This window comes from Eleutherodactylus coqui, chromosome 8 (assembly GCF_035609145.1).
Source record: "Eleutherodactylus coqui strain aEleCoq1 chromosome 8, aEleCoq1.hap1, whole genome shotgun sequence".
NCBI lineage: Eukaryota > Metazoa > Chordata > Amphibia > Anura > Eleutherodactylidae > Eleutherodactylus > Eleutherodactylus coqui.
In genome coordinates, this window is record NC_089844.1 from 29137220 (window position 1) to 29160888 (window position 23669).

Here is a 23669-nt window from a genome sequence, read left to right on the forward strand (position 1 = left end):
TAGATACCGCTTTCCACTGCTCATCTGCTGCAGATTGCCCACTGCAGATCAGCCCCGTGTGGACCAACCTAAAAAATAGCAACTTAAACTAAGGGTGCTTCACATCTGCACTGAGGATTCCCTTATCCTGCTATATTCAGGGAGCAGGACAGGGGAGTCCCCACGGCCGAATGGTTTCATCTCTGGCCAAATACAAAAAGCATGAGACGGACCCCATTGACCATAATGGGGTCCACCCGCTTTCCCCCCAGCTTCTGGACGGAAGAAAAAGTGCTGCATGCAGCGCTTCTTCTTCCAGTAGGGGTACAGGCGCACCTGCCATAGAACGGCCGGGGGTACAGGCGCACCTGCCATAGAACGGCCGGGGGTACAGGCGCATCTGTGACACCACCCCAAGATGATATTTTTGCCATTTTAATGCAAACCTAGAACACATACACCTGTGCAGGACAAGGACAAGTGGCCATAGAGGCAGCAAAAACCTGTACGAACCTGACCGACAACTATTATGACTGAGCAGCTGTCTATAGGATACATTATAGCAGCTGACAGATACAATGCAGCGCGTTACTCTCCCATTAGACACATAATTATAAATACCAAGTAATAACAGTCTTTCCATGAGTCTACAGTGATTCAGTCATTTTATAGAAGCAAAGACTAAAAACCACTGCCAACAGTACTCCACCCAGACGGGTACAGCTGGGAGACAGATTACACACGGCATTGTGCTGAGACGTCAGGCTGTACAACTGGTGGACTTACAGCAGCACTCCAACGGGCCACAATATAAGGACATTTCATGAGCTGTACGTAGTTAGTGTATAGGGCTCTTCCAAGTCACTTTTGGAATGGGGCTGGGTAGCCAAAAAAGTGCTGAGGATTCTGCTACTGTATGCTGAACTATATGGTGCTGCCCTGGACCCCATCACATCCTCCGACAGCTCCTGGCTTCTCTCTGAGGGCCTTTTACAACCCACAGTTCTCATTTACTTTATCGCTGGATCATGGGAAACTGGTTCAGTGTGAACACTACTGGCAACTGAACGACTAACGATAAGTAGATGAACTATCATTCGTTGTTCAGTTTAGGCAGGCATCACAACCAAACAATGATCTGCCTGTCTAACAGGCAGTTGTTCCATCTATGAATGACTGCGATCTCCGGCCCGCTCAGCCACCATTCACTAAATGATTATCTCTCCTGTGTGACAGCATAGGAGGGATAATCACTGAGATGATAGTCATTAAAGGGGGTTGTCCAAGTTAAGGAAACCCTTGTCACCTGATCCCCCAATGTACTAAAAAAAAAACAAAAAAAAAACAATAGTTACTAACCTCTTAGTTCATTCCCCACTGCCAGCTTTGGTCTCTGCTGTCTGTTTACAGGCAGCTGTGACGTCCTGTAAACCTGCTGTAGCAGCCAATGACAGCGCCAAATCGCCGAGTGCTGCGATTGGCTGCTGCAGCTTGTTAGTAGATAGCTCAGCATGCAAACTGACATCATAGGGAGAAGAGCCATCAGCAGAGAATGAATGGGGTAGCAGGGAGCAGTAAGCAACTGCTGATTATTTTTTAAGTGCATGGGAGACCCATTGACAGGGGTTTACTCAACTGGGATACCCCTTTAAGCACCTGACAATCATCCTGTGTATAAGGACCCTAAACAGAGTCTGCACTGGAAGTGATAGTTACAGTTACGTGGCAGCTGACCACATAGTCCCTGTTTACGATCTATAGAGCAGTAGAGGACCATGGATAAGATAAGCCCTTTTCATGCCTTCCCATCCTGGCTATCAGTCTTCTATGCACAGGGGCAGAGCACTGACAGAGCCGTCCCTCTCACTGGATAGAAAAGCGCCATCCTTGGGTCACAGCTGGAAACTACGTGAAGCCGAGACTCATATTGAACCCTGTGCTTCCATCCAGGTTCCCTTCCTATGTAGTTCTCTGCATAGAAGACAAAGCCAGTAAGAAACCAGTGCTGGATGGGAAGACGTCATGTGACTAGAGCCATAGGCAGGCTATGTATTTGGTGTACTGTGGGCTGACCCAATTGTATGGGTACCGCTGAGGCGGGCACATTGGCATGGGAACTCCTGTTACTGCTACACTTGTCTCAGTACAGCGGTATTCTGGAAGAGAACATCTATACATTGTGTTCTGCATGAGCTACCGTATGTGAGAGCAGCTACGGAGTGTGTGATTACAAACGTAGCTGTGGCATACACAGGGGTTATATAAATAGTGGGTAGTAATAATCACAGGAGTGTCTGTGGGCTAAATGGGCGAGGAACCTTGCAGCATAATAAAACTCTCAGCAAAACAAACATTGCTAGTAAACATCTGAAAATAATCTCTTGTATGAAAGACACACTTATTGTACGTTCTAAGGCTGGGTTCCCACTGGGCGGATTCCCGACGGAAATCTCGTGGTTTGACCGCAGCAAAAACCGCGAGATTTCCGCCGGGAGAAGCGCCGCTCGTCCTTCCGCTGCGGCCGGCGCTCCCATAGAGGAGAGCGCGGCCGCAGCGGAAAGAAAAAAGACTGAACAGGCTGCGGTCGGCAAAGCCGCGCCGCGGTTTAGGCTGGATTAACCGCAGCGGATTGGCCGTCCCGTGTGAACGAAATTTCTGAGAAATCTCGTCCACTTGGCTGGCTAATCCTGGGATTAGCGGCCACAGGCGGATTTGCCACGGCGAAATTCTGGACAGAATTTCCGTGGCAAATCCGCCCTGTGTGAACCCAGCCTAAGGCCGTTCTCCCACCAGCGTATTCTCAATGTGCGTCATGCACACAATTTTCCCGTACATGGCATGCGACGCCATTAGCCCATTGGGCCACTCAACAACAGCGGTTTTTATTTTTGCACGCGTATTACACACGCAAAAAAAAGATTGCAGCATTAGCGCGCATACATGCCGAGATTGGCGACCTGCAGCAAGTACGCGTGTCACTGTATACTTGCCACGTGCTCGTGTGAGCCCGGCCTAAGATATATCACGCAGAAAGCTACAGAACAGAAACAGTTGCCTCTTATCCTGCACAAACACATTACTGCAGGCAGGACTTCCCGTTACACAAACTATCAGGGCTGTGAAGCCCCTATTCATACAGTAGAAACCACGAGAAGTATGAAACTACTGACGTTCTAGTATGACACTCCAGCAGTAACAGAGGTTTCCTTTTTTGCCAAGTTGGGCGATATATCCAGTGCTACAAAATACAACCGATCCCCCATCGCGAGGAGGCCACGGGGCTTCCCCAGAGCAGGACGGTTGAGCGGCGCCGCAACAATGCACCCAGCCACCTGTATGAAGACACATTGCAGCCCCCAGCAAAGAGTGCTTATACAGCTGCCCACGTGGAGCAGGGAAACGGTCCAAAGAGACGTTAAGGAAACAGGATGATGAAAGTGCCAAGATCACAAGACGGCAGGAAAGTAAGGTTATAAACTGTGGGGGTTGTCTGAGAAAATGGAGCAGATTGTATTAAACATTTCCATATACCCTGAAAGATCACTGCGTTAAGACCACCTGCTCAATAACGGGGCGGACCACCTTTATACGTGATCACAGCTTTCAGACATTGGGGAACGGATTCCACAAGCTGGTGAACATCCTCCATACTCAACCCATGCCCACGGCAGCAGCTCCATCAGTTGGTGCGGATAAGTGGGAGCAGATCTCATGGCCCTTTCCAGCATATCCCAAACATGTTCAATGGGGTTACAGTCCGCTGAGTTTGGGGGCCAAGGCAGTGTGAAAAAGTCATTATTGTGTTCCTCCAACCACCTTCTAGTGATCTGAGCTCCATGACCACTATTGTAGAGCTGGTCAGTTCCACTGTGGCATGATGTTGCTGAGATACCAAAGGGTCCACCCTACGTTCGCCTCTAGGATCAACCCAGACATGGCCTGTCTTTCCCCGTTTCAACCATTCTTGGTGCACTGAGCTTCATGAACAGCCAACAAATGTGACCGTTTCAGAAATACTGGCACCACACCTCAGGGCACCAACAATGTGCCCCGCGGTCAAAGTCACTCATGGCACCATGTAATACCGCACATCTTTTCAACATTCAATGTGTATTCCCATCTCAGACCTTCATGTTCACCTCTGGGACCTGCACCCAACTTGAGCTCCCACCACACCTGGCCCAGGTATACGAGGTGGCCGGCAGTGGTCAGACTTACTAAGACAGCCTAGTGGGCTTTGTGGTTTGCGGAACTCTCATTAACTTCTATAAGAGTCAAAGAAATAGTACAGCCTCACCAAGCTCAGTGGCTTCCATCACCACGGCCACCTCCTAATCTGCGCTCTCCCCCCCCCCCCCCCATGTTTGACCAAGATGGAAAAACCACTTCAGGATGCCTTCACACTCCTGAATCTGCCGCTGAGGATTTCCATGCCGAAAAAAAAAAAAAAATCAAAATCCACACAACGACAAGTGAATTTTGGTCCGTTAATTTCCATGTCCTGCAGCCAAACTCATCATTGATCTCCAGTCACTATGCCCAAGGCAGTAGTCACACATGCAGTGGGGCACTAGCACACCTAACACTGCATCTTCTGAAGTGGGAAGATCAACCACCCTTTAATGTCCGCCATTAAAACACTATCCGAAGGTCGTTAAAAGGGTTAAAAAAAAAACAAAACATGAATCCATACACTACTTACCTCTGCGGATCCCACTGACACCCCACTTGGCATCCCAAACCTTGTTCACAAATGGTTGGCACGTGATCACCGCGGCCTCAGTGATCCTGTAACATTGGCGTCACCCCTCAGCGGCCACATCCTCAATAGTGCGTCATGTGCCGGCCATTAGTAAACAAAGACCACTAGAGTGTCAGCTCTGCACCCCAGAAGGCTGAAAAAGTTAACTTTTTTTCAGTTTTTGGAGTTTTTTTTTTTTTTTTTAAATCAAGAAAACCTGTACAGGGCGCAGAATTATAACAGTGCGCCCCCTAGGGGGTCCGCTCATGCAGGACACTCAGGACGGATGAGTGCCAGCTCTTGGGGCTGCTAGGCTACAGTCCCCGACTCCCTGACACAAGAGCTAGCAGACAACGGCCGGCAGGCGGCTCTTACCACGTTCTGCGCCTCCGGGCTGAGGCAGTCGGAGATACCCTGCATGTCTACGTCCTGCTGCTGCCGCCGCGCTCACTCTCATTCACACCCGGCTGGTCTCCGTGTGACGAGCGGCTGCCGGGAGGGCCGGCTGTTGTGTCCCCGGCGGGCAGGTAACAAGTAGCGGCCCGGCCGCCAGCTCAGGGAGGTGCAGGAACTGTAGACGGGCGGCAGTTTCCTCCGTGTGACTCAGCGCCGCCCCTTACATCACACCTCCCGGCGGACACTGACAACCTGCCGTGCACGGGAAGTAGTCGCGGCTGTCCTGGCGGATTCACCTGCTGGCCGCAGCCCGCCCGTCCTCCGCCGCTGGGAGCCCCGCGGGATTCTAGGTGTTTCTGGGCGCCGTTGTGAAGACTTTGTGCACATTTGGTGAATGTTGTTACATTTCTGACCCCCTCCCCAATGGGGACTCTGCCGCCCGGGTTGTACAGCCGCCGCTGAGCGCACCGTATAGTAGTGCCGTCACCCTGAGTACACGGTTATGTCTGCCCGGTGGATCTGTGCAGGAGTTTAGAGACACTTGCACTTATTAGTAGCAGCACGGAACCAGTCATGCATATTCATGAGCTGCAGGTTAGCCACACCCACCAGCCAATGATTGGCAGTTCTCTCAGAGCAGGCATCTGTTATACAGTGGGGTGGGCGGAGCTAGCCGCAGCTCATGAATATTCAGGACTACTCTCTAATACAGTGGTCCCCAACCTTTTTGGCACCAGGGACCGGCTTCAAGCAAAACCATTTTTACAAGGCCCGGCAGGGTTGGGCGGGACATGGGCGGGGTTTTGGTTATAGGGGGCGGGGTTATGAAGGGGGTTGGAGTTTAGTGCATTCTTATTTAGTTATGACATTAGAATGTCCTGGCAGTACACACATAGGGCAGTGTATAATCTCCCCCCCCCCCCCAGCACACACATAGGGCAGCATATAATTTATCTCCCCCCCCCAGTAATAGACAGCCCCCATCCCTCAGTAATAGACAGCCCCCACCTCTCAGTAATTAGCAGCCCCTCCCCCTGTAATAAGCAGGTCCCCCCCCCAGTAATAAGCAGGTCCCCTCCCAGTAATAAGCAGCCCCCCCCCCAGTAATAAGCAGGTCCCCCCAGTAATAAGCAGGTCCCCCCCCCCCCAGTAATAGGCAGCGCCCCACCCCCAGTAATAGGCAGCGCCCCCCCCCCCAAGTACTAGGCGGCAGCCCCCCCCCCAGTAATAGGCAGCCTCCCCAGTAATAGGCAGCCTCTCCAGTAATAAGCAGCCCCTTCCCCAGTAATAAGCAGCCCCCCCCCGTAAGCAATCCCCCCCCCCCAGTAATAAGCAGGTCCCCCCCCAGTAATAAGCAGGTCCCCCCCCAGTAATAACCAGGTCCCCCCCAGTAATAACCAGCCCCCCCAGTAATAAGCAACCCCATTCCCCTGTAATAAGAACACCCCCCCAGTAATAAGCAACCCCATTCCCCTGTAATAAGAACACCCCCCCAGTAATAAGCAGCCCCCCCAGTAATAAGCAGGTCCCCCCAGCCAGTAATAGCCCCCCCCCCCAGTAATAGGCAGCCCCTTCCCCTGTAATAAGCAGCCCCCCCAGTAAGCAACCCCTCCAGTAATAAGCAGGTCCCCCCCCCCCAGTAATAGGCAGCCCCCCCCCCGTAATAGGCAGCCCCCCCCCCAGTAATCGGCAGCCCCTTCCCCTGTAATAAGTAGCCCTCCCCCCCAGTAATAAGCACCCCCCCCCCCCAGTAAGCAACCCCCCAGTAATAAGCAGGTCCCCCAGTAGTAAGTAGCCCCCCCCCCCCCCCCCAGTAATAGACAGCCCCTTCCCCTGTAATAACCAGCCCTCCCAGTAATTGGCAGCCCCTTCCCCTGTAATAAGTAGCCCCCCAACCCATATACTTACCTCCTCCCTGCTGTCGCTCTCTGTCTGCTTGCCCTGACGTCAGCCCGGAACGCTTCCTCCCCGAGTCCTCTCCTGCGGAACTAATGAGCAGGGGACTCGGGGAAGAGTATCCTGGCTGCACAGACGTCAGTCTGTGCGCCGGCATCAGCGCGATTACCAGCGGGGAGCTGCGGCGCCCCCGCTGGTAATCGCTTCGGTGGTGAGCGGCGTCGGCACGCCGCGGGCCACATAGCACAAGGCAGCGGGCCGGATTCGGCCCGCGGGCCTTGTGTTTAGAGTAAAAGTTCCCGGCGGTGCCGCGGACCGGCGCTAAACACCCAACGGCCCGGCCCCGGTCCGCGGCCCGGCGGTTGGGGACCCCTGCTCTAATACATGTGCTGCTGCTGATAAAAAGCACATTCCTCCAAAACTACTGCCCAGATCCCCACAGCAGACAGCACTGACCAGCGTGACCAGCACTGCTTTGTCCTGCCCTCAGAGAGGGGGCAAAAAGATGGCAGCAGTCTCTTTTGTGACCTGGTCATTTTATTCTCATTTTTTGCTTCTCATTTAAAAACTAAACATAACTTTTTTTATTTTTATGTCGTCGTATCGGCTTTTGTTTTTGCAGGACAAGTTGTATTTTCCAATGGTACCATCTGAATCGACCCCCAGGTCTTGACAAACAAAGATGGCCGCACCAGCTTCTCTGACTACATGAAGCACACTGTGTATTAGTATGTATCAGTAGTCTCAGACACTGCATGCTGCTCTGACTGGCCGGCACTGATCACATGGGCGCACTGGCCAATTAAAGAAGATGTAGTGTCTTAGACTACTGGTACCTACTAATACACAGTGTGTTTCATGTAGTCCGAGAAGCTGGTGTGGCCATCTTTGTTTGTCCAGGATCGGAGGGTTGCAATAATGTACCACATACTTAAAAACGTTAAAAAATTTCTAAGGTTGCCTTCACATGAGCCAGAATTAACCCGCAGGGTTCACCCGAATCCGCAGCTTTTTCTGCTGCTGCAGGAATTCTGCACCAAAATCTGCAGGAGTTTAATGGGGCATAGCAGGCAGATTTAGGCTATTTTCAACTCCACTCTAGATCCACAGGTAGACTGTAGATTTTGGTGCAGAATTTCCTGCGACTAGCAGTTCACCTTGTGTGCTGCTTCTGGCCCTTATGAAAGCACCCTTCGGGCTTTTACCCATTAGGTTTTTTTTCGCTGCGTTTTTTTCTTCCAAATGTCAATGGGACTTTCTGATGTTAAATTCGCATCGCACACAAATTGCAAATTAGTGCTAACTTGTGTTCTTGTGCGATGCAGATGTAACATTAGAAAGTCCCATTGAGATTTGAAAAACAAATGCAGCGAAATTGCAGCAAAAAAAAAATGGTAGTGGGTAAAGGCCCTAAGACTGCATTCACACAGCCGAGAAAATCTCGCAAAAATATGAATTCTCTTGAATAGGGTAATACACATGAGCGATTTCCCCCCCACATTGCAACGCAGTGCGGGAAAAAATTGCAGCATGTCCTATCTTTGAGCATTTCCTCAGAACGCATCACCCATTGTTCTCAACAGGTCCAGGAAAAACATTGCACAGCGTGTAAGGTGCAGACAATGCGATGTGCTTCGACGCTTCCCATTTCCACGGTGAACCTATCTGTCAGACAGGAGGAGAGAAGAGGGAGGGAATTTAGGAGTCACGCCTCTAAACTCCCTCCCACCTCCGTTCTCCGGCCGCTGTCATTGGCTCCCGTAGGAGTCCATGAAGCGTCCGACGTATTCCAATGTGGTCTGCCGTGAGAGACGCCGAAAATTGTAAAGCACCAAATACACACACGTACTGTGCTTAAGGCCGGGGGAGTCAGCTCTCACCCACTCCTGGGCAGCGGCTCCCGCGGCAGAGATCTGCCACGGAATATCGCTACGCCCGTGGACAGGCAGCCTAAGTGGACTGAAATGGTACAATATGGGAGCCTTAAAGGGGTTGTCCCGCGGCAGCAAGTGGGTCTATACACTTCTGTATGGCCATAATAATGCACTTTGTAATGTACATTGTGCATTAATTATGAGCCATACAGAAGTTATAAAAAGTTTTATACTTACCTGCTCCGTTGCTGGCGTCCTCGTTCCCATGGAGCCGACTAATTTTCGCCCTCCGATGGCCAAATTAGCCGCGCTTGCGCAGTCCGGGTCTTCTGCAGTCTTCTATGGGGCCGCTCGTGTAGAATGCCGACTCCGTGTAGCTCCGCCCCGTCACGTGCCGATTCCAGCCAATCAGGAGGCTGGAATCGGCAATGGACCGCACAGAAGCCCTGCGGTCCACGGAGACAGAGGATCCCGGCGGCCATCTTCAGCAGGTAAGTATGAAGACGCCGGACCGCCGGGATTCAGGTAAGCGCTGTGCGGGTTGTTTTTTTAACCCCTGCATCGGGGTTGTCTCGCGCCGAACGGGGGGGGGGGGGGTTAAAAAAAAAAAAAAAAACCCGTTTCGGCGCGGGACAACCCCTTTAAGAAAGCCCTTGCTGCCTTGCCACCCAAACTTCACCTTGCAGTCTCATTACAAAGGGGCCGTTCAGGACCTCCGATCAGGCCATTTAAATGCCACAGTCAGAATTGACAGTCCTGTGAAGGTATGAAGGAGTTAATGACAGAAAATTGTTGTTCGAAAGACACTGCAAATCAAAAATTTTGTTTACCTTGTCGCAAGCATCAAAGTGGCGCATGGCGCCTAATGTATCTGTGCACCTCATGCCATACTAGATATGGGTGGAATTTACAAAAGACTAATTATTCTACACCAATCTAGGTTGTATTCAGAATGCTTAGCTCCGCCCCCGTCCCACTCCCTACCTTTGCAATCAGTCGGTGGGGAGGAGAGAAGAGGGAGAAGTTTAGTAGTCACGCTGCTAAAATCCCTCCCACCTTCTCCGGCAGGACCCCATGAAGCGTCCAATGTATTCCAATGTGGTCTCCTGTGAGAGACGCCAAAAATTGTAACACACCAAATACACACACTTACTGTGCATAAGGCTGGAGGAGTAGTCCTTGTCACGGTATAGCCAAGTGGTTACACCAGGGGGAATGCTTATGGAAGTATATTTGTATATCACGCCGTGACGCTACTGTTCCCACACCATTATTCTATGCGGCGGAGTAATAAACACTGGACAAGTGTATCGTACCCCGGGTCCTCAGGGACAGTTAAGGCCTGGTAAAACATTTACTTAGACAAACTTCGCAAACAGGTAATTACAGGTATCATTCATGGAAGCAGTTACAGGCAAAAGCTCAGTGGTTGGGAGGAAAAATTACACAGCAACAATACGGCCCTATAGTCCACGTTATCTATATGTCACCGGTCATGGACATTAAATATACTCCGGAGGAGGTAAAGAAAGACCAGAATCTCTCCACATACTCTCTGGCAAGAAATCACTTAGAAGAAGGCTTAGGCTAGATGCACCCCGCACATTCTCCGCGTGGGTGTCACAATCACGTACCTCTGTGTGGTGATCCTATTGGCAGACGGCCACACAGGAAAAAATAATGCTTGTAGTGTGACCGGGTACCTGGTTGCATGAAATAGCATGTTAGGGGTTGTGCGCTCACTTTCTCACTCTGGAATGGACTCACCGATTACATCCATACTCTAAACGCTGCAGGTAGTCATTCCTCTTTCTCCAGCTTCACCAACATGGAAGCTAAAGGTGCTTCCTTGTGGCTCTTTGTTAGATCCCTGGTAGTAGGTAAGATGGAACCCTACTCTAACACAGACTGAAGAAGACCCCTTCACGCACTCAGACACTCACATTTAACACCTCACTTGTACCACATAACATAGTAAGGCCTCCTTCACACGGGCGACAAGTCACATGTATGTGCAGCCCATGCTTTCCTATGGTTTCCTTCACACATGCGATGTTTTGTAGCATGCAACAACCTGACACAAAAACCTTGTGGGTCCGTCGATATGCCCGTGACTCGTGAGGTTTTGTAGTCCATGTTTCCCTACAGAGCCTTCCTCTCTGTTGCATTGCATCGCATGAAAACGCGATTTTCGTGCGGTCCGATGCAGCTTTGACCGTAGGAAATCCTATTGTCAAAGCCAAATCTAAGCCCTAGCTTTTTTTTTAAAAAAAACCCCACATACATCACATTAGACGCCGCCGCAAAGCTTCTCCCCTGGTCCTGGCACTGTTTCTCTTCTTCATCTTCTGGCCAGGGATTGGAAAATCCCCACCTCCTGGAAGCACTGGCTGTGATTGGCTGACACTTAACCAATCACAGCAGTGCTCGATGAATGGCTGTGATTGAACGAGAAGATGCGGCGATATCGCACGGACTAGCGATGCGATATCGCTGCTATTTTCTCGCGGCGATGCCGTGTCGCCCATGTGAAGGAGGCCTGAGAAGGTTATATTCAGCAGCAGAGCTGACAGACAATGATTTTAAGGGAGTTAACTCTTCAGACGCTGCAGCTGTGCAACACACATACAGAAAATGGACATGATAATTTTGCACAGTGCACCCACATAAGACAGAACACGTATGACAATTATGTTCTGGGACACTACACCGGCCCAAAAGATAGTTCCAGAACTATCTTTTCGGCCCGACGTAAAAACACCAGGCGCTATATTGGTCGACAGGGTGCTTTTATGTCGCGGGAATACGACCACGTGATCTGATGTATTGGAATTTAATGCATCAGATCATAGAGTATATCGGCCGTCGGTGAAAACGGCGGGCCGATATACTCTCGTGGGAAAGAACCCTCATGCAACTCCTTTTAACCACACCTCATTTTCCAGACTCTTTTCAAGATTCTAAGGGTAAGGGCTTATTCACACAGGCGAGAATCTTACTGGGAGATGCACAAAACTCGTACGAAGTTGAATTCCATTCTTTTGAATGGACCTTTTCATGAGCTTATTCTATCGTTGGGCGTTCCCGCCCAACACCTCACCCATTGTTTTGCGACCTTAAAAGACATGGCATTTGCATGCTGTGCGATACGCATGTGACTGCGATGTGGTTTTCCATTGAAATGAATGGGAAACACTTGTGATCCTCTGACGAACGTGAAAGACACACCTGAGGATCAAAATTTCACAGAAGTGATGCACGGCATTTTTGAATAAAAAAACGCCTTGCATCGGTGTGAAAAATGCAGGTCGACAAGGTCAATATTGATATTGCACTTGCCCATGTTAATCTAGCCTTAGGCTTCTTTCACATGAGCGCATATCGGCCGGCTGATATGAGCTGTGATCTGATGCATTGGATTCCAATGCACCAGATCATATGGCCGTATTTCTGAGACGTAAAAACGCCCGGCCAAGCCAATATACCACCGGGCGTTTTTACGTCGGGCCCAAAAGATAGTCCTGGAACTATCTTTTAGGGTGGGTCCCTCTGTTCTCCTATCCCCCCCCCCCGTGCAGGCTCACCTCTCGTTCCTCCCCGCTCGTTCTTCCATCAATGGGACAAGGTGGGGCGGACTGCCGCTTAGCTCCGCCCCTGTCCCCCATTGCACAGAACGAGCGGGGAGGAACGAGAGGTGAACCTGCACAAGGCAGAGGGGAAATGGGCAAGGGCCTGGTGAGCTCGGGACATTTGCACCGGCCTCGCCAGGCCATATGAACAGGCGCACAAATGTTTGATTTGCAGCCTGTTCACCAGATTTTCCTCTCCCAACATACCATATATCGGACGGCCGATATCCGCTCGTGTGAAAGAAGCCTAAAGGCGCTTTTACACAAGGCAAGCATAGCTGACTGGAGAAGGAGGATCGGGGATCGTTCCGGCCCTCCCGCCTTCATTCACCATAAGCAGGCGGTCGTTCGTAAGTGACCTGTTTACACTGTAAAATCTGTTATTCAGCCGATGCATTTACACTGACTGATTATAGTTGACCGAACAATAATCGTTCAGGGTAAAATGAGCGCAAGTATCAGCCTGGGAGGTGACGGTCAGACAATATCCTGTTGCAATGCATATCACGCACTTCTAAGACTTGCCGAAGTGCTTTGCAATCACCGTTCAATGACTTCAGAAATGTGCGGCTCTACAGACCCCGGCGGCCGTCATGTGGCTGACCCTGGCACTTCTTCATTCAGGAGCTTGTCCCTGGGAGCTGAGTGGGATTCCTACCTCATATGGCACCCTGGATTGTGTCCAGCAGAGGTCCAGAGCCTTGATGTCATAGGGTAAGGGAGATAGACCAAAAGCTTGGTACCTTGCCTGGCTGCACACAGCCAACATCATCCACTAAAAGGGCACATTTACACTTTTAGTTCATCTTCCCTCCATTGTTTTATTCTGGATGCAGATAATAAATAGGTTCTGCTGGTTAATAAAAGTATGTCATACAGGCTGCAGTATGGACGCCATGAACACAAGCATCTCTATAGATATGGAGCTTTATGGGTAAGTTTATGTAAGATACATTTTCATAATTTAATCTGATGCTACTTGGCTTCTTTCATCAAAAAGATCATTCCTATCGTAGCAGGAGGAACGTCTGCACCCAACAATGAGGTTTCTGTTCTAAACAGCGATTACGTTTTTTAGTTGTAGCAGTATTAGTAATTGGATCGGAGCGTTTCGTTAAGGCTGCTTTCACACCTGCATTAGCGCTCTGTTCAGGGTTTCCGTCTCTGACTTCAATGGGGTTTCAAAAAAAAACACGGAAAGGCTTCGGTTTGCTTGCCCTCTAATAGGTTTCTGTTTTTTTGGGTTTTTTTTAAATGGGAAAACGACGCAATCTGCAGCGCTATTTTTCTGTATAAAAAAATGGAAACTTAACGAAATGGAAGCAAACAGAAGCCCTTACGTTTTTTTTAAAACCACATTAAAATCTGTGGGGGGGATTGATCTATTTTATATCAGTTTCTCTTGTCCGCAAATGGGGTATGGGTGAGTACGATATCAGGCCGAGTTTCATGGCTTAGCAATGTGCAATTTCCCTGCTTATGCGAGGCATTCACATCACATCAGCGATCCTCTGGCGCAGCTAACAGATCGGCAAGTGTTTCCTATTCTTTTTAATGGGAAACCTCGCATCGCACTTGCATGCTGTGCGATGCTTTTGCTGGCCCCATTGAAAACAAAGGAACGCCCAAGATAGGGCATGCCACAAAAAAAAATCGCTCATGTATATGAGTATGACCCCATTCAAATTCATGTGAGATTTGTGTGTCTAGTAATGCACAAATCTGGCGCAATTTTCTCGGCATTGCGAAAGCGGCCTTTGACTGATAATGATGGGATTTCGGACCATTTCAGCCAGTGACACGGTAATTGCTACTATTGAACATTCTCAGTGGAACCTCACATATGATTCATATCCTGCACTCTGCAGGCCTCACTACTGGATGCCAGTATGCGGAAGCCCAAGAATTCTATTTATAAGAGTCGGAGACTGGCAGAGGTCTACTGAGAACTCCCACAGACACACCCAGGCTATTTTTATATATGCCGCTTGACAAGAAGGCTGGGAAAGAGGCAGGAGGAGAAGGAGAGTAGATTCCTACACATATCCCATGTAAAGGATATATGAGGAGCATTTTTCCAAATGAGTCAAGTCATAAGGAATTGTTTTAGAGGAAATCTAAAGAAAATATAAATATAATATTGTTAAAAAGTTTTTAAAAACTATATTAAGTATTATTGTACCAGGACCATATGAGACGTGGTCACCTCGTAGACATATAAGCAGAAGCAAAAGGTTTCATACTGTATCATAAGGAGTGAAATCACCAGAAACAAAATATAAGTAGAACTCCTACACAACAGTTACTTATTTCCATCCATTGTGATTTTTAAGTGAGCATACTGGGCATTTAACCCCGCTCAGGACCCCTAACAATCAGCTGATCTCAGCCCCCGCACTCATCACAGCGGGACAGATGTTGACAGCTCCGTCCACATTGGGGTCAGAGCCAAAAGTGTGACGGAAGTTCAACAGGAGCTAGGTCTTCTATTACACTTCTGGCCCTGCCCCAATGCGGATGGATCTTTTAACATCTGGCCCACTGTAGTGAGTGCGGGGCTGAGATCAGCTGATCACTGGGGGGCCATGAGAGACGGACCCCTGCCGATGAACTGTTGAAGACCTAGGTCATCAATACTACAAAGCGTTAAATGCCCCGAATACACCTTCTTGGCTGTGTGAAACCGGCCTTAGGCCACATTGAAATCAATGGGAGTGTTATACCGCTATTACCAGAGCATTTTAAACGCTGCGGTAATCGCAGTAAGAAGTGCTTTTGTGAGCATGGCCTAAGGGCTGCAAACAAATTTCCAAGTAGTCCAGGAAATGAGTAATGTTTGGAAAGCTAATGCCAAGGAGCTAGATCATGTGTGTAAATTTGTTTTGTGCAGCATCCGAGGAGCGGGCTCACAGCCGAGGAGACAGCGGTGTAGAGAAAGGCCTTGTCACGGGGCTCTACCATCTCCTCCCCTGGGGGTAGCTTGGGACCCGACCACGTTACTGTTGGGGGAGATCAAGGGGGTTGTAACTGGGGTTACCTTAAGTCCAATTGTCACTCGTGACGCCACTGTACCGTCCTCTAAAGTAGTCCACACACAGGGCAACTTTCTGAACAAGAACCAAAAAACGGTCGATTCTGTTCGTTTACTGACACATCTGAACTTGGAACCAATTAAACAGTCTTTTTCATAGTAATAAATTGCAGTGGTGTAGCAGGGAGGATTCTCGGGATATTCGGATCATTCACAGTCTAAGTTATCAGCGAACTTTCTTTCCTGGCAAACACTCTCTTTCTCCACCTGCAAACAGACACTGTCTCTTTTCACTGTCTCGCGGTTGGTCCTTCTTCCGGCGTTTAGCAGAAGTGATGAGGCCTCCTGGGTCAGACAGGCCCAGGCTCAGCACAGGGAAGTCAGTCGGCCTCTCCCATGTCCCACACATAGACCGATCTCTGCAGTGTCTGTGTGGCTGACTCTGGTTGTGTCCACCCCATTGCTTTCTTGCAAACACATATATCATACAACATCACGTGACCATGAACAATACATTTTCCAGACAGGACAGAACATTCCAGACATTAACACTTTCAACCCTGCAAGCATCCAATATACATAGATCAAATGCCTTCCACAAACAAGACACTGACAAGACATTGACAGGAGACAGACATAGAACCTTATGGAGGGGCCCCACTATCTCTGGACCACTACATTTTGCAGCTGTACACAGCACGGTTTAGGTATGGTTACGGGTACAGGGAGGAGGGCACGAGCTGAACCTTTGCACTCGGGCCCCTGAGCCTTTAGCTATGAATTTATGATCAGGAGCAATGAAGGAGAGGTGGTTCTATCCCAAAATCAAAATGTAGTGCCATCTATTTGCAGGTGAGGCTTCGTAACAGCAGTACCCTGTGCTGGCCTTTACAAGCTGTCATCTCCAACACACATTTTTCCTGAATCGTTGGTTGCCTATCAGTTACCTGGTGCCCACAGTGTTGTTCACATCATGTACAGGAAAATGTGGAAGAATCACTGGAAAAATGTCAAGTATTGTGATCTTTCTATGATAAATGTATTGCAGATTAGGCACCCCTGTATATGATACAACTCACAGGAAAGAAAGCCAAGTATGCATCCCCTGATACATTGCAGGGTAGGCTCTATCACCACGTTCCCTGATAGCATGCCGAATGCCAGATTGTCATATGGGGCAGCAATTTGTTCAGTGCAGACTAAATTGCAGCCACACACCTCAAACCAAATTGGAGGAGGAGTGACTACAGACAAAATAGTTTGCACATGTGAACTGATACTAAAGATGTCAGCCATGTACTTTCATGTATAAGTTACAGACTATTCATTGAACTATTTTGTCTATGCCAATTGTTCTTTGTGAATCTCACGTTTTTGTTGCATTTGGGCACTGAGAAAAGAACATTTTTGTTGTGCGTGAGGTCACACTGTGTTTCCATAGTTGCTTCGCATGATGTCATGTGTGTGACCGTATAAGGCCAAGTGAGGAACTGCTGCTAAACATTAAAGAGATCACAGCTCTGAGCCGCCAGCACTGCAAGGGACAAATTATCCTGGAAATAGTCATGAAGCTTTAACTAGATGTTGCCCGTCACTTGGACAGATTTAACCTCTGTTGGACTGCCTGGCATTCAGATGAAAATGATAAAACCTGTCTAGGAAGTATTTCATGTGCAAGGCATGGAAGTAATGGGAAACGGCACTGTGATTGTTGTCCCTGGAGCTGAACAATGAGAATACTGGAAGTGCTGGAATTGGCACGTGCGAGACCCAAGCGGCGCCAGGCGGACCCCCATAACTAATAATGGGGTCTATCCAGCTGCCAGCACGCCACCTGAAATTTCGCAGATGAAATGGCACAGCATGATGCACTCTTTTGTTTGGGATTTTGTGACGGAGTCTCCATTGCAGATGGGAATGCGGCCTTACCGTACTACTAGTGATGAGTATAAAGATAATACGCAGAAAATGTATCATTTATTCTTAGTATCTGTGGTATTGATTTTCCTTATTACCGTGTTTCCCCAAAAGTAGGTCCTATTGCGATAGTAAGACCTACCCCGGTTTTCGGGGGAGGCTTGAAATATAAGGCCTCCCCTGAAAATAAGACCTAGATAACCTGCCTTCCCCCCCAAATCAATATTCACCTGGTCCGCAGCGTCCTGATGGCCTCAGGCGGTGCTGCAGCAAACTGCAGAGTCCTCCCTGCGTGCCATCTCAGCTTTTTCTGGTGACGGGGCTTTGAATACCCCGCCTCCAGCAAAGCAAGCGCTGTGATTGGCTCATTGAGCGTCAGCAGCCAATCACAGCCAGCGCTCGAACAGCCAATCACAGCCATTCAGTGATGTCATTCACTGAGTAGCTGTGATTGGCTCATCGAGCGCCGACTGTATAAGGCCCCCCTCTGAAAAAAGGACACTGTGCCTTTTTTGGGGCAAAAATTAATATTAGACAGTGTCTTATTTTTGTGGAAACATGTTAATATAGCAAAATGTAGCATAGCGCTTGTGTGCACACTGAATCTGTGAATGTGGGGAACGGTAACATCCAGTTGTCGGTTTATTCAGAAGTATTCTGGAGGTTTACCAAAGGAACGGTGCAAAATAGATCACAGGTAATAAATATACTATAATAATGGGGTGTTCTGATCTGGACCCCTGATCCCGTCCCGCCTCACCCCGTCTCTGCCTGCCGCAGGCTCTGAGAGGTGGCTGGGTTTTCATTGAAACATACGACCAATCTGTGCCATGTTTCATGACTCCTATAGATGTGAACCAGAGATACATAAACAGTAAGACAACAAGATAGACTTTTTTCATAAACTTGTGAGATGGAGATACAGAATAGGCTGCAGATTTTTGCAGTGAGTATATATTACTAATGGATGTTCCTCTTTGTACCCATTTTATTTGCTCTATTGCAATGAACATAAAATCCGAAGCCAGTTTGCCAATCCTCTTGATTACAATTACCATGGTTTTGTGTCTGCACCTCTGATGTAGACCTGTGTGGTAACAGACTGCAGACAAGCCCAGTGTAGTCTCATCCTGCTGTCACACTCTCTTTCATCTCTGTTCTTCTTCTTGCCAACCTAGTCACTGTAAGTAAAGGTATGTTTACGCAGGATGACCATCAGCCAAAGACTCACGTGGAAGAATGAATTCCAATGATAGTTGTTTAGTGTAAACATGGCCACGGACAGGGTGACAAGCCATAAGTTACAACTCGCTTTTTTCAGCTTACCAAAAATAGTCGCTGATTAATCAAAAGTCGTCAGTTGTAAAGTCACAGTCTTTTGTATTTGAATGACTTGCAAATGAATTTGCGTTCTATGAATGCTATATCGGCATACAACTAATGCCACTCTCACACACGGCATTGGCAAAATGTCACGATTTCTATCAGCGTTTTTGAACGCACTATACAGTGATGGGTAATGAGGTGCGTTAAAAAGTGCAAAAACGCGCATAAATAGAGCAGACAGCGCAGTTCTGCAAGGCCCCATTGAAATCAATGGGAGCTAGGTACAGTGGCGTTCAAAACATCGCAGTAATCACGGTAAAAAGCGTACGTGTGCAAGTGGCCTAATGATCATTTATCGCTCTGTGTAAATGCAAACGGCTGTGGTTTGTATCCTTCAACAACTTTTCTGAGCGACTCTCTGAACATTAGAAGTAAGGAAGCAGGAGCTAAGAAAAGACATGTTTATGAAATCCCTCCCCAGGGCAAATCACTTTTGACTGTTAATATTCCCGATACTTATCCTAAAAAGCCTGTCCGACCGGTTTCTCACAACTAGTTACGGAACTTTGCTTGGGGAATCCACACCAAAATTCTGCAACTAAGCACAGCCCGTGTTAGTGGTTTTATTCTTAGCAAATGACATTCAAAAGTCTTCTTGTTGACTTCCAAGTCCGCACCATGCTCTACTTGTTAATGATGCATCACCGCAGATTTCATTCATTTCAATTTAACCCTTTGCAATCCAATTTTGGATTCAAGGTTTCCTAGGGGTCTTTCTCTTTCTGCCATTATACAATGGCAGAAAGCATACTGCGGTATGGGACATGCTGGAGAGGCCCCTGACAACAGTGCGGCCAGTAATATACAGTAAGAATACCCTGCCGGACGTCTTCCGACATCGGAGCTGTACAGGCTTCAATCAGTATGTCGTCAGACAGTGGATTGGAAAGGGTTAATGAGTGAAATCTGCATCTAAAACCAAAACAAATCCACATGAAGGTTTCGGTGAGGAATGTTTGTTCAGAAACAGTGCAACTTGTGTGCGCAGCGAGCCTTCCAATATCACCATCTAGCTCAAGGTTTCTGCAAACATCTGTATGTAAACAGTCAAGTAGTTTATTCACATCCAGCAAAGGACAACTGTTATAGCACAGGCACATATAGTGTTTTGCAAATAACATGTACTTTGGATTGATGATATTTGCACGGTGACACTCTAGCACCCCCTGTTGACTGTTTGATATGCAGTCAGCCGTGTAATGTAGCATTGTATCCCGTATGGATTGTATCTTTGCTAAAGTTAACGTGGTTCTCAGTGATTTTAGAGTATGATTGCGTGTTTGGGTACACGAGCCACGCAGCTGAATGGTGTTTCGTTCTTACATGGTTTTGCAGTTTGATTCCTTTTTATTTATTTTTAGCTTATTTGTTTGCTTGTAAAGGTGAAACAGATTAAAACCATGGGCTCCAATTGTGCAAACACGTGGCTAGAAAATAAGTGAGGATTCTGCATGCGATTCTTGGCCATGCAGCACATTACCACTGCATATACTGGCAGCCCAAGGGAATAAAGTAAATGTGTTTTTTATGTTCTGATATATTTACTTTGATAGGCAGCAATGTTAAGGATATAAACCCTAATTTAAGTTATTAAAGGGGTTTTCCAGCACTCAACTGTTGAAGACCTCTCCTCAGGATAGGTCATCAATAGTTGACCAGCAAAGGTCCGCTGCTCGGGATCACTGTCAATCAGCACCTCGCCTCCTTCAATCAGCTGATTGATGGCAGATCCTAGAGCAGCAGACCCACACCAAACAATTATTAATCCTGAGGATAGGTCATCATTAGTAAAGTCCAATAAAACCCCTTTAAATATATATTGTATGAACAATTAATATGCAGCAAGTTATGGGCTAAGCATCAGCAGCAACTATTAAAGGGTCATTCCTACCACATATATCATCGGATATGCTATAAATGTCAAATCAACCATCTGTCTGTTTCTAAATTTTTTTCATTAAAAAAACAAATCACAGAAAGAAGCATACTGTGTCACCAATAAAATATAACTTCTATTTTGTTAATTCAAAAGCCTATGCTGCCCTATTATATCCTAACCTTTATAATGAAAACAATACACCAGGGTAACCATCCTGACAAGGACAACCCTGCATTGGAATCTAGACCTAAATCACTTTGTTTCTCCCTTATTATAAGGGGAGAAAAAGAGTATAAAAAAGCACCTATATAGAAGCCAAAGTGAGGATCTGCTCCAACCAAAATTCAATAGTTAATCTTTCTGGAAGAAAAAAGGAAATTGATATTTTTTCTATGTCAAATGTTATTAAAGATCCTACAGATTACATATACAATCCTACACATTTCAGCCTTCCAAATATGAGGGCTCAGCAGGGACCCAACAGACCGGGTGTAACGGTCACCTGTATGTTATGATAACTGGCGTCAGAAAATAAATATGAAACTACTTGGCTAAATCCTTACTACTATACTCACAGCCCAACAAGCCAAATCTTCAATTCTTAAAAACTATCAAAAACAGGTTACAGGTCAAACACATACAATTATATAAACATGATATGCTCACTTATGGTTTAATAAACCAATATCTCACTTCACAAGTATAATAGCAGCTTGAATATTACACGTCCGTAATAACTAAATATGAGAGCAGATACCCTCAGTTTGATATAAATCCATTAGCATTTGGTATAGGTAACCAACCATTATGCAGGCTATTAACCCTTTCCAATCCACTGTCTGCTGTCTTCTGATTGAAGGCTGTACAGCTCCAATGTCGGAAGACATCCATCAGGGTATTCTTACTGTATATTACTGGCCGCTCTGTTGTTGGGGGCCTCTCCGGCATGTCCCATACCACAGTACTGGCTCTAGCCAGCAGATGGCGCCATTGTATAATGGCAGAAAGAGAAAGCCCCCTAGGAAACCCTGAATTCAAAATTGGATTGCAAAGGGTTAATGGTTTATACAACCAATAGAAATTAGAAATAAAATGGCATTTCATAATGGGCACGTGTCAAACAGATAAAAATTATACAAATGTTAACCTTTCATGTGAATAGTAGACCAAAAAATACATGCATGGAAAGATTCACATTCGTTCAATGAGGAGGGGTATGATCCATAGTATGCACCAATGGATCGATGTCACCACTCAGAACGTATATCACATGTGGTTGAGCCAAACCCATAATGCGTCCTTCCTACTTAAATTGTGGTGCTCACCTGAGATACCTGCCATTCGAATGCAACAACATGATCCAGCACATACGTACAAAGGTGCCATCCGGGGACACCAGCGTGTGCGTTCTCACAAACCAACTGCGTATGCGAGCTCAAGTGAACATAAAGGAGTTACTGTAATCACAGGTTTGTAGGCGCATAATGCCAACCAGCCCATGTAATTTCCAAGGTGAATAAGTAGCACATCAACTCATGTCCTCCAAAAGAGCTACAAGATACACAACGTGATCCCAATGAGTATACAAACCATTTTAGATGTATTTTATCACTAATGTAATCTCATATCATTACCAAAACTATTCCTAGTCTACAAATCGGACCCCATATGTGCAAATAAGTTACCGCAGTATTAACCTCTCAGGTACCTATATTTATACAGGTGCTCCCGGACTTGCGAACAGGTTCCGTTCCGGGAGCCCGTTCGCAAGTCCGTTTTGTTCGCAAGTCGAACAAATGGTAGTATGGAGGGGATCGCGGGTGGATCCCGCTCCATACAACGTCGGGTGCAGGCTGTTCTTACAGCGGGCACCCGGTGGCAGCAGTTCCGACGAGCCGCGCCGCTTGTCGGAACTGTTAACACTTTAAATACCGCTCTGACAGCGGTATTTAAAGTGTTAACAGTTCCGCCGAGCGGCGCGGCTCGTCGGAACTGCTGCCGCCGGGTGCCCGCTGTAGGAAACAGCCTGCACCCGACGTTCAGGGGGCCCGTACAGCGTCCCACGATGAGATCGCGGGACGCTGTGTGGTTGCTAGGCAGCCGGGGACCTCCTGAAAGGCCCCAGGGCTGCATATGCAGAGTGCCCATCAAGCGCACGGCTTGCTAGGCGCTCTGCATAGACAGCCCTAGGGCCTTTCAGAAGGCCCCCGGCTGCCCAGCAACCGCGATGTGACCGGACAGGCTTCTATCAGGCTTGATAGAAGCTTGTCCGGTCCCTGCACAGTACGATGTAATGCCATAGCATTACATCATACTGTGCAGAACAGATAGTTCGTATCTAGCGAAATTCGTAACTCGAATGTTCGCAAGTCGGGAACTATCTGTATAGACAAAAATTCCAACAAAACCTGTGAAAATGTCATTTATACCACTAGGTGGGGAATTAATTTAAATACTGTCATGTCCATGCGGATTACAATCACAACGCTCAGCACAGACGCAGGGTGACGTTCACAACTACTGCAGTTGATACTACTATGCACTGTAGAACAGTGCGCACCACAACAGGAGTACGTAAACCACTAAGAAAAGACCGTGCAACACAAAATAATAATAATAATCTTTATTTGTATAGCGCCAACTTATTCCGCAGTACTACGCTCAGCATGGTGTAAGAGAACATACGCACAACTGGAAATAGACGTACACCACGCTATGCTGAATAGTAACACCACTCCAGGGAGAAGGAAGCCTGGCCCTAACCTAGCAGGGGGTGAAGGGTCCCTGCCTAGAAGCGTAGTAATCGCCTTGATAGAGGTGGCCCCATGGTCTTCATCCGGGGCCCTGACTGTCCTTATAGAGCGCCCTGGAGAGATGAACCAAACAGCAAAGAAATACAGAAATGAAACAGAAATATAACTGAAAAGGAACCAGCAACAAC

At 47.7% G+C, this 23669-nt stretch overlaps 1 protein-coding gene across 20 annotated transcripts in view; it reads right to left on the reverse strand.

Annotated features, from left to right (window-relative positions):
• LRRFIP1 (LRR binding FLII interacting protein 1) overlaps positions 1-23669 on the reverse strand; it is a 121696-nt gene that overhangs the window by 67370 nt on the left and 30657 nt on the right. For 2 of the 20 annotated variants that reach the window (XM_066575376.1, XM_066575370.1), the window contains exon 1: positions 5096-5647. The exons of 17 other annotated variants lie outside the window; for them this stretch is intronic. In XM_066575376.1, the coding sequence (XP_066431473.1) occupies positions 5096-5140 (45 nt within the window). In that variant the 5' untranslated portion in view covers positions 5141-5647. Of the gene's footprint in view, positions 1-5095; positions 5648-23669 lie in introns of those variants that run through there. One more of the 20 variants, XM_066575386.1, reaches the window with a different exon arrangement.